Source organism: Sturnus vulgaris, chromosome 2, assembly GCF_052056855.1.
Source record: "Sturnus vulgaris isolate bStuVul1 chromosome 2, bStuVul1.hap1, whole genome shotgun sequence".
Lineage (NCBI taxonomy): Eukaryota > Metazoa > Chordata > Aves > Passeriformes > Sturnidae > Sturnus > Sturnus vulgaris.
The window spans coordinates 99,568,975-99,581,620 of record NC_142244.1 but is presented as its reverse complement, the minus strand read 5'-3'; the positions used below and the strand labels follow the sequence as shown (position 1 = coordinate 99,581,620).

Sequence of the window (12,646 nt, the reverse complement as noted above, 5' to 3'; positions counted from 1 at the left end):
TACCCCTGCATAGCTGAGAAGAATAAGGTAATTCAATGGAGAAGTCAGCATCTTAGTCTCAAATCCATAAAGCTTTTAAATAATTTCTCTTTATTTGTCTTAAGAAACAGCAGTCTGATATTTTTCTTCGGCAGGGTTCAGAACAGCTTTTATTTAAACACAAACCAAAAACAAGTTTCCACCAAAAAAAAAAGAGATCTTTTCCATTCCTACTGATTTTCGAGGTTATTACTGCAAAACAATCTCTTTGCAATTGCAAAAGCATTTGAGGATGACACACGTTAAAATTCTAAAAAATTATTGGATCATTTTGGGGTTTTTGTGAGTCAACAAATATGTGTTACATGATGATGTCCATGTAAAAGCCTTGTGTTTAAATGTAATGTTAATTTCTGATGATTGAAGCTCTACCAGTAAGAAGCTGCTGCAGACACAATGTGAATGTTCAAAGTAGTGGCAAAACCTGCAGCACAGTCAGGAGCTAAGCACCTAGCAATTTTCCCAAATTTAGTTTCTTACAAGAGATGAAAGCCAGTTATGTTTTGCATTAATCCTGAGTACATAATTCAGTATATTGGAGCCAGTGATGAAATACAAAGCTGTAGAAGATTGAGCCCAACAGATTAAGAACGCTAATGGTGTCAAGGTCATGCTAGCAGCTCTACCATTTGAGAGCCATCTAAAAAGTATATAAACAAAAACAGAAAGCTCAGCAAAGAGCAGTGCTTCCAACAGATCTGCAGATTAGGTTCCTAAATAACCTTTTCTCTCAACAGCTGTACCTTTCTCTCCCTGCAACTCCTCACACTGAAACAGTATAAAGATAGTGCCTACAGTTCTGCAATTTCTTCCCACTTCCCAGAGACCCTTTTGGATTCCCTTCTGGCTCCAATGATCTGAAACTATCTCCTCAGCCAAGGACAGGATGTGCTTTGGTTTGCTGAGTTGCTGTAAATCCTTCTCTACATGGAGGGCAAGCAGAAGAAAACCAAGTTCTGATGCTGCCCACCCTTCACTGAAGGCATTTCAATTTCCACTGCTACCTCATCTGTCCATAAGTACTGCTGAAATCTGTGCAAATTTTAATATTCCTAGAATTGCCAAACTCCCATGAAAATGATGAGAAATTAGTAAATATTTATAAAACAGATACGCTTACTAGGACTCAGTTTTTGTCTTTGAATGGTAAATTATTAGTCCTAATCTCAATAAATAGCCCAGGATAAGGTGTTACATTCTATTACACATTAAGCTTCTGAGATCCTATACTTCAAGGCACTACATCTCTCACAGAATTATTTCAGAAGCCTTCTGAAAAGCTAGCAGCATTCATCTGAGCTACAAAACTTCTTTAGTGCATGGGAAGCTCTGCTTTTTTCTGGTTTAGGAAACTTTGCCCTGGATTTCTAAACAAGTTTGCCACAAATAAGACTACATTGTAGTCTTATTTTAATTTTATCCTACATTGTAGGATAAAATTAACTTCCTTCATTTCTTTACAATCAATTAAAAAAACACTATAGTAACTCAAGAACAGTCCCAGACAAATGCAGAGAATATATTATTCCCTCACTGGGGAATGCCCAACTGCTTAGAGGAAACTTCAAAGGCTCAAAAGACTCTGAGGAGGAGGGAAAGGAATTCTGTGGCTGGCAACCGCCAAGGTTTTTAAGCAATAGTTGGATAACAGCCAAGAGCAGCTTAGTAAGGGTGTCAACAAAGTACTGAATTTACAGAACAAGATGGAGATCAGGGTTGGAAGCACCATTGAGATTCACAGAAGATTCTTCTGTTCCTTGTTTTTTTTCCAGTTTAAATGGAAAACTATTGCCTAGAAATCTTTTTTTTGCTTCCTGAGTAAACAAACATAGCAAGAGAGTTAGAAAAAAATCAGATGTATTGCTGTTTTCTTTTAAAAGGTGCAAGGGCAAAAAGCTTGAGAGAGTGCACAAAGAATGAGAGGTCCCTGGTAAGGGTAAGTGTAGAAAGACTCTCTTTGAATTATCCCTTGCATTTTCTCACAGTATTTCTTGACACCGAAGCACTTCTGTTTTGTCAATTAACACAGAACTCCAATGCTGCATAAAGCATTTAATCCAGTCAGCCACAAAAGGCAATCCAATGTTTTCTCCTGAAGCTGCCATTCCAAGTGGTTTAGACATACTCATTTCAGAAAAACATTTTTTCAGCTCCTACACCACCTCTGCCACTTGTCTGACACCACCTCATCATGCACATGATTGTCTATTCATTAGTTCTCACTTCTACAAAGGAAGGTCATGTAGTCTTGATTGGTACCTTTGTTGTCAACAGTTTAAAAATTGGATCAAGTATCCTACTAATTTTTGAATAATAATTATCCAGCTATAATATCAACTCAGTCTTCCCTCTTATTATAAATCTTGCTAGTATATGAAAGTACTGTATTAGCCTAAGGGTGACAAACCCATTTTACTGTGATGGCTGAATTACCATTTAGGATAATATCTGTGGGCTGCAAGTAATTAGTTATCATGAAAGAGACTAATTTTGCAACCTTGTTAATTGTTGAATGATTCCTTTTACTCAGTTCAGCACTGTCTCCATGAAGCTTCTATCCTACTGTTCATACATTAACTTCATTTCATACATAATATGATTAGCTTTACTTTCCAGACCCATTAATATTCAACTTTTTTTTCTGTCTACCCACTGATCATTTGGGAACTCAATTGTTCTTTGCAAAGATTCTTTTCTACATTTTTTTGCTCTCAGTTGCACAGAAAAAAATGCAAGCCAGATCTGACATGCCTACAATGATTAATATCCCTTCTGTAAGTTCAAACTTGAAGTCTGTGGTAAAGCTGCTAATAACAAAATTCAAAAAAGCAAAAGGAAGTCCTTTTTATGCATGTGATAGTGATTGCTATTCCTATCACAGAGGCCTATTGGTAGCTTTTTTAAGGAACAGCATTGCAATTGGAGTTCATGTTCTACTCATTTTCTGTAGGGACTCTAAAACCACCTGCAAATTTAAAAAAAAATTTAAAGAGTTGGTAATACCTTCATATTTTTTTTAAATATATGCATTCATGCACATACTTTGGTGCAACTGCACTCCATTACTGTACTCCAACGTAATCGTCACTTTTTATTAAATTTCAACATTACTCAAGTTACCATGACAGCAATCCTTAAACTAATATTTTTTTTTAACACAGAGTTATTGTATGAATTACCTAACAGTCTGTATTTATTGCCTTTGAATTTTCTTGTCTACCTAACCTTGTGATTAATGTATTAACAGTCGTTTAAAGTTTATCATTTAGTTAATGATCTTTGTTAAATTTCACAACAAATAAATACCTGTATAGGTCAAACAATACCATGGGAACATTTATTATTCTGTTGTTTGGGTTTTTTAAAGCAAGTAATTGTGAAACCACAATACATAAAACAATTCCAATGATGGATGGAAGCCCAAAATTATTTCCACACTTTCCTTTCTTAATTGACTAGATTTCAAGTAGATAGTATTGAGGTTGGTTTTTCAGATTATTCTATTTACCGTTGCTCTGATAGCCCATATAACTACTTTCTTCTTTTCTTAGTCCCCACCAACTGCCAATTCCCACAATACTGAAAGCATTCACTCAATGATGATAAGAAGCTTAATGATAGCACAACAGTAACAGCAGCAGCAGTACAAAGCTATAAAGATAAGACTTTTTTTAAAAGTAGAAGTGGCAAATGTGCCACAGTGATGATACAAAGCTCAGCAATAGTCCAAAAGGGAAAGTGTTTGAAATTAGTTTCCAAAAGAGACATCCATTGTCTTTTTGATAGCATTTTGTACTGTATTAAAATTGCTTAAGCAAGGATGAGATTACTGTATTTCACAGTGCTTCTGATTAAAAATCAGCACACTTCTCTCAGAATGTATTTTGGTTTTCAGTCTAGAAGAGTGAACCATGTATGACTGGAAAAACAGGAAATATAAGAATGTAACACAAGAATCTTTCTGACATATGACTAAAAGCAACAGTAAAATTACTAATACTTCACAGTATGACCAAGCAAACCAAAATACTGTTATACATTTTAGCTCAATCATAAGTTGTAAAACTCTTTACAAATGGAATTCTTTACAATTATGCCCCCATATGAAAGATAAGGAAACATTTTCTGCAAGAAATTACTTGCATATATTTTCTCACTGTTGCACGAGGTCTACAAATGGTATTGGAAGCAAAGCTAGTGGCAAGAGTAAACACCAGCTTGCTAGTATTCCTCAAAACAATCATGTATCTACTCACGATTTATGTGGTCCATATAATAAACTCCAATCTGTTGATCGTAAACAGTTTCCCATCCTAGAGGAAGCTCATCACCAACACAGTCGGCAAACGTCAATGGCTTTGTAATCCTGAAAAAAAATAAAAATAACACAAATAAGTACAAAAGCTGCAGAGTTTACAATGCAATGAATGTTATTACATGTTTTGAAGATACCTTGGCCAGTTGATCAAAAACTAGTTATGCTACTTCGGAATGTGCTGATAATTACAAACATACAGTTTCAAAATAAATTTTCATTTAAATATGCTGACAGATACTCCCCAAACAGGTAAGACAAGCTTCTCCCCTCTAGTTTCTATGTATAACAATTTAATTACAATGGCATGCAGTCCTGCCAGTTCTTCTCCCATGCTGCAAAGAACACAAATGTGAAGCTGGAGTTCACCGCTGTTGAAACTACTAGAAGCTTTACAGGTTTTAACTTCTTTCTGGTGACAACACAGCATAATTCAAGACAGCACTATATAACAGACTTCCTCTTTTCAGTTATACATTTCCAACTTTTAATGATATTCTCTTAGTCCAGACATATCCAAATTACTTCCTTTTGCTCAAGAAGAAGAGAGACAAACAAATGTCTCTGAAAAATTCTGAACCAATTAGAGCAGAAATAGTACTTAATAAGTAACAGCATTACTATCTAGCAGCTTAAAATATCACAGTCCTTGGTAAACAAAGTCTTAATAGATCAGTGGGTAACAGAAAACTGACACAGCCACATCAGTGTTGACAGGAACACTGAAAGTACTGGGTTCCATATTACGCAGAAAGACTCTAAACCAACACTGTTATGGAACAGCAAAGTGTATAAAAAGCTAGGAAGAATAAATTATATAAATATAAAAGCCTTTACACTCAGTCTAATCATGTTTATCACCCAAATGGTCATTTTAATCTTTATTTAACTCCCAGGATAATGTTTTCCTCTCAAAGCTGTCACAAAATTCATTCACTGAAAAGCTACTAATAAAGTAATTTCAATTACACACGAGATATTGATACAACACCTTCCTCACATATTGGCTGAGGCACTTCTAATACCTAGAACAATGACGACTTTGCAAACATCAAATACATGCATTAATTTAGGGACTGACTTAATTTGAGCATAATCTATAGCATAACAATGTTGTAATTGTTTGTATGTTGTAATACCCAATTTTCTGACACCAGATTTGGACTATGCTTACAAATACACTGCTGAATGGAGAGACCACTAGGACTCATAATTGCTCTTCATCTGGTAACACCTGTAAAACACAGTTACTTTGAACTGAAGTCCGTCTGTCTTTGAACATGGAAGTCCTTTCCCATCCCAAAATAAAACCAATTAGAACAATCCAGTGCTAAAGACTTCAAATGATGGAAATACTACTACAGCTACGTTCTAGCTAGTCCAATGGTGCAGTAAGCACACCATTGAAGCATCAACAAAGAACACAAAACTTTGCACACAACAAACAGAAAAACTACCTTTTCCCAGCCTCCTGAAACTATTTATTATTTATTTTTGGTGATTGAGATTATGGTGTTCAAAATTAACTGTAGTAGAATTTTTTTTAAAAATCCTTACTAGTTTCAATGTAATATTTCAACAGCTCTGCACAACAGTAGAAAGATCACGCTATTCAGGTCAAAAAATAGCCTGATCCTATTTGGTTGATTCTCCAACACTTATAAACAGTTTAACAGAAGATGTCCATAAACCTGTGCACTATTATTTAAAGTAAAATTTTTCCATTACTGACAAATATGTAGTTTACATAACGTAATCATGCAAATCCAAAGATGCTGTATTCAAGAAAGAAAATGTTACTAGGAACTGACATATGCACTCTCAGTAATTCATCTAGCAGTCAGGCAGACCAGATATTGCCAAAATACTGCTGATCTCCCTGGAATTCAGTCAAATATTAAACATACAAAGTGCAGCATTTTTTCTTAAACTCCCATGGTTTTGTCGTGAAGACATTATGTTTACAACTTCTCAAAGTAGTCTAGACATCAGCTCCTAAATTACCACGCTATAGACAAGATTTTCTTTGGAATGAGTTATGAGACTTGCTTGCCTGTTACACAAACATACCCTCACCCTTTATTCATAAATAAAACCTGCACATGATACTCTAACCTTTCATGCTACAAAAACTTTAATTCAATGCTCTCCGTGATCCCTCCAGGACTCAGACTTGCAGGACAAGGACAATGTTCACTTTTTGGAAAGGGAGAAAGAAGAAAACTAATGCATCTGGTCTAACTAGTTTTCATTACAGCATTATAAAAGCATGTGTGAACAGTTTAATTAATGGTTTTGAAGGAAAACTTGCAGGGAAACAAAACCCACACATAAAAAGCTGTCTTCCAGATATTCAGACCATTATTAACTTGATGTTGCTCATTTTAAATTATAATCAAAGTTGCTCTAAATTGGATTCCCTTCAGACAAGGAATAATGTCACATTGACTCAATTCAGTCATATTTATACCTATGGAGTTGAACCTTCAGCCAAAGACACAGAACTAAGAATTGGAAATTTCTGCCTGCGTTTTGCACTGCTTTGACTAAGTGAACTGAAAAAACACCTTCCTGGTTTAAAAAGCGCAACTCTGAGGACAAGATTAGTTTCTTGCCAATTAAGGAAACTAGGGTTTTTCAGAATAACAAAGACAAAATGGAACAGATGCAGATATCTACATTGGAGGTCAGCCACAAATTACAACAGTCGACTGCTGAAATTAAGTATCTTCTGGAAATACTGCTTTACCCTCTGGGTTTGCTTAAAATTAGCTTAAGTTCTATAAAATAGAACAGATCTTTTCTACTTATTTTATAAAGAACTGTACAAGGTACATCTGTTAAAACATTTCAAAGAATTGAAATAAAGACAAAAAAAGTTTTCAAAGCATGAAGACAAAGACATAACAAAACTGCTGCCATTTTTGATTAAACAAAAAAAAGGGCTGTCCTGAACTGTGCTATTCACAGTAAAGAAAAACTAAGGCATTTATCTGTGATCTCAGTAGTAAACAATAACTAACACACTCACCCATGATCACCTCCTGTTTCCCCCCAAAACAACTGGCAGACACTAACAAAAAGGTTCTGAACTTTCAGCTGAAGATGAAAATCCTCTGGGACCAGTTTACAGCATTAACTCTTTGCAGCAACTGGACCTACAGGCCAGGTACAAGTAACAGTTCTCCACCGGGGCCAATTCTGCACAGATCAAAAAACAACCTTAATGGCAGATTAACTGACTTTATCCTTTCCAAAAGTAATGATGCTCTTCAGTCCTTAGGCATCCAATCTTTTGTGACTCTGAAGCAAATACAGAACCACATAAGAAAGCTTCCATAATCCAAATCCAATATATCAAGCCCAGAGAAAAATCTTTGAGCAATGTCATGTACCTCGGATCTGTCACTTCTAACTCTGCCCAAATTATATGTTTTCATTAAGAAGAAATAAAAGTCTGGTATTTGCAAGCAATCCAACAAACATCAGAAAACCCAAGTTTTAGTCACATTTTCTCTGCATCAATTACCAAGCTAAACAGTTAGAATACAAAAATTAAAATGTAAAATAAAATCAAACAAGTGACTAAAGTAAGTTTTTTTTCTCCTCCTTGCATACTTATTTCATATCTTTATCCACTATGACACAAAGAAGGATTCCAGAACACATTTTTACAGCTTTCTGAATATGTGTCAGCAAAACAAGTATTTCTTGAATGCACCAGTTCATTGCAGGGACTGGATGGGGAGAAGAAAAGACATTAAAAAATAATGGCTCAATACCATTTCAGATAATTTACTACAAAAGCGCTTTCAGCTTCAGATACATTGTTAACAGTATATAATTTCATTCCCTCTTCTCTCCCCCCCAAAAAAAACTCACAGAAAACCTCAACCTTTAAATAAAAAGCTTCTCAGTCCAAAGAAAAGACATACTTCACATCTCCAAAGTACAGCTTCGCAGACAGAGTAGGGCAACTTCATTTTCATAGATATTCAAAACCAGAACCAGATCACTAAATACACAAAGCTTTGGGAAATATTAGATGAGATCCTCAGTCTTCCCATGGCCCTGATACCACATTAGAGGGCTTGAAATCCCTAGGTCTAATTGAGTAAAACTTCCCCTGGGAGAAACTAAATAAAGACAAACAGAGCCTGTTTTTCCAAGATCTTGAACAGGAAATCAAAAAGGTGTTCCAAAGTAGAAACACTGTTGTAAACTAGTTGCCCTCCTTTAAACAACACCTAGACACCTAAATTACATCCAGGATCATCCCACCTTTATAAGTGGGCCTGGATTAAGAGGAAAGCACTAACCAGGAGGGCTAGTTATGAAAAAGAACCACCAAATTCTGAACAAAAGTCACTATCTGTAGGAGACAGAGAGAAGAATGCAAGAATAGCAGCTGTCAACAGTGGTTGTAATCTTGTTGCTGATTTTGATCAGGTACAATGACAGCAAAAAAAACCTAACAAAATTTAATACACCTCCACAAACAACTAGGAGAAAAATTTCCTTAAACCTGATCTCAGTCTGAATTGTGATTTAATGTCATATATGGTTTTGCCTGACAAATATAGATCAGAAAGTGTATTACTAATTTACGAGGAAACTGCATTAATTCACATTAGAGATCTGAAGAACACCATGCAATTTAAAAATGAGTAATAGAATAACTTGAAAATAATCAGAAAACTGCTAAATCTAGCAAGAGTTTATCCAAGGAAAGTCTTACACTAAGTATATTACCGAAGTGTCACAAAGCAAGACAGAGAAAAGGCAAAATGAAAAATCATGCACCACTTTAAAGTTTTCAATCAATGGTTTTTTTCTTACCCCCTTTCAAACGTGAATTTAGTTACAGACATTGTTATAAAGTTCAGCTAACCCTCTTGTCTCGTACCATGGCTCTTATTCTCTCCAACAGCACAGAGGGGGGGAAAGGAAAAAAAAAAACAGGCACCAGTCAGAGCCACACAGCCTCACCCCGGGGCAGCACAGCCAGTCAGGCATGGGCTATTTCCAGGAAATGCCACCATGAACTCCAGATCCACTGCTACAGCACTCGGGAGTACACCATGGCTTTCCTCCTCATCTGTCCTCCATCCACTCAGCTCTCTGCAGGCAGCCAAGTCATAAAAATGAACTGGATTTTGAAATAAAGTTTAGCAAATTACATAGCAACTGCTTCGTCAAAAGTACAACAAAGTTCACCAAACTGTAAGTATCTTTTCAAGATACAACTTTATTTTATCCTTTTTCTTAATCCAATTTACATATTTTCATTTTACTACGTGATTTAACCTCAGACTGAACAAAATAACTCACTGAACATCTACTCAATTCTTCATTAAAATAAATCCACAATACAGATGGTCAGACTGAAACTTACATAAATGAAATTCTGTGCTCAGGACAAAGATTTAAAGAAGGTAATGTGTTCAGAGTCATTACTGGGATACATTTCCCTTGGAAAAAAAAAATGGTACCCAGCAGCAAGGAAATAAAAGCACCAACTCTTCTAAAGGTCACTCGAAATTCAGTCTTTTTAAGACCACACTGTATTTTGCATCTATTTATGTTGTTGGTATTATTATATGTCATTATTCTTTTTTTTCTCAACAGCAAATAAGCTGATGACAGTGCTAATACTGTCCAATCAGTGTATTTGCTTCAATTTAGAGTAACACAAGTTACCACAGCATAAATCAATGTGCAAAACACAAGTCACGGGATGGCACTAGCTAGCCATTTGTACAGTAATAAATCAGTATCTTAAAGTGTGACGAAAATGTGTGATCACTATCAGACTATTTTTTAAATTTAAATTCTGAACAATTAGATTTTGTGGTGCAAAATGTATGCAAGCTACACAGATAAGCGAGAACCAATATAATTTGTTGACTCTCAAGAAGTAATAGCAGCCTACATAAACACCTCTAAGACATGTACCAACATCACCTTCTTACCTTTCACTTATTCTAGAAACAATAAACCGTCACTAACAAGCAGCAATAGACAAATAACATACTTTTGTTTTTACCCTTTCTCATAATCCCCAAAACCAAAACAGCTGAAAAATAGTGGTTGAGTATGTTGAAACATAAAATGCTATGTCCAATTCCAGCTCTCGCGTAACTTGTCTGGCTGCTCAGGAACTGCTGAAACAGTTCCATACAAGCAGCCAAGTCTTCCAGCAGCTATCCATTTCTTAACAGCAGCTATGATCCATATCCAAAGCCAGAACACAAATATTATGGGAAATTCTTGCTGAAAATATTTCATGTACATGATGAAAATGCCTTTCTCAAAAATCGTAGCCAGGTTAAAAGTCAGTGCTTTTAAGAAAACTATTTTTGTGTCTGCAATTCATTGCGTTTTTTTCACAGACGATAAACAGTAAAAAAATGGGCAGAAGGGTTAAGTAGGACTATCCATTAATGTTTTAAAACTTATTGTGTATGCATAGATAGCCCAAAGTGACCAGCAGCTGTACAAAACTACCAGCCAAATTCTAAGATTAGCAGTGGGGCAAAGACAACTGCTGGAGGGTCTGGCTGAAGAAAAGCAGACTGGACGGCAGATGACTTGGCATCTAGAGCAGAAAATGGACAAAATTATATATGGCAGCTGGATATAAACCATAAGAGGAAAACGTTTAGTAGGGATGTGTGGTAAATAAGAGAGCTAAGGAGGGGAAATTAGGAGACTATAGTTTCTGATTTCAAATTGCACCTTCATACTGAAAATGCGCTTTGCTAGAAAGAGTAATATGCAAAACATTTAGAACTTTTCTTTTGCCAGTGCTACTCAAAAACCTCTAAATATTTACAAGATCTTCTCGAGGACTTCCGTCATGTGTGAGACTCCAAAAAGAAAAACCTAAAACCAAATGAGTAAGAATCAAAAGCCAAAACTAAACAATAAAGAAACTTTAACAGAGAATTTCAAAATTCGAGAAGTGAGCTGAATTCTTACACTTGTGTAAGAAGCCTAACATGACACTACATGTGTCCAGACACAGCACAGCTTTAGAGCTAGCAAGTATGCAGTGCTCTAGTTTCACTGATTCTAAATAAACATCTATAACTTTTATCCAACATCTGTGCATAGTAGCATTTTCCAACTACATGTGATTGATAATCAAGGTCCCAGTTAGTAAAGGCCAGGCACGTAGTTATCCATTTATTTCTTCCATGCTGCAAATCAAAGCTCTACAACATTCTGCTGGAGACAAGCAAGTCATCCAGCTGCCAAATTTCTACATCCTCAGAATATACTAAAACACATTTTTATGTTTGGTTCTGTCTAACAAACTGCTTGACAGTTGTAACCTTAGTTTTGCAAAGACTCTTCTGGTTTGAGAGCTAGCTTATTTGACCACAATCCTGCCCATCAGTTAACTAAACCACTGGAGAAGAGTCCGTGGGAGAGGCGATGTACTTCACCCTTACACAGAGGGGTGTGTAGGTACTTGTGTGTAAGTATATGCCTATACACAGAAAATTTGCTGGTCACAACTTCTGTACACAACCATCAGACGAGGAGGAAACACCTGCACTTTCCTAATGGAAGTCACCCGAGCAAGGGTGAAAAAGTGCATCTGGCAAGATCTTACCAGCAAGTTCTTAATAATAAGCATTTTGCACATGAACAAGAATCATGAGATTAGTTCAAAGCAGGAAGAAAATGTACCAGACAGGAAAAGGGTCCCCAGCAGACAAGGAACAAAACTGGGACATAAAACTCCAAATTCAAGTCCATGAAGCTCCACGTGTTAGAACAAAAGGAGGCACCAAAAGAAGATTTACATCTCAGTAAGAAATAAAATGGTCTTACATGCTGCAAGACACTATTGTGCAGTTGAATATTCCTGAGGACTCTTCCACGATCACTTGAAGTTTATATAAAAAAAGATCAGAACATTCTCACTATTACATTGCTTCTTTCACTATCACTTTATTAAAATGTTTTGGCTGTCTCTGCTTACTAGTGCAGTAGAGAAGTAAAAGTATGAAGCCCATTTACTACGTTCTCTTGCTAACCTCAGGTGTCCTATACCCAGGAAGATTACACCAGCATTAATTATCTTGTTAGCTTTAAGTCTGACCTTGCTAGACTAAACTTTTCGTCAAAATTTTGAAGTCTATGTGATTGTACCAGGGATTTTTCTACAGCTTTCTAACAACTAATGGTAATTCAAGTTTCTGTACATTTATAATACATGTATAATGTACATTGTACACCACTGAAGGTGTTCCCCTCCCTTAAATTTATCTTCTTTAAACT

The 12,646-nt window shown here is 35.9% G+C and overlaps 1 protein-coding gene across 3 annotated transcripts in view; it reads right to left on the bottom strand.

Moving 5' to 3' along the window:
* WWC3 (WWC family member 3) overlaps nucleotides 1-12,646 on the bottom strand; it is a 97,833-nt gene that overhangs the window by 58,082 nt on the left and 27,105 nt on the right. For all 3 annotated transcript variants that reach the window (XM_014882440.2, XM_014882439.2, XM_014882438.2), the window contains exon 2: nucleotides 4,296-4,405. In XM_014882440.2, coding sequence (XP_014737926.2) covers nucleotides 4,296-4,405 — 110 coding nt within the window. The remainder of the gene's footprint in view (nucleotides 1-4,295; nucleotides 4,406-12,646) is intronic.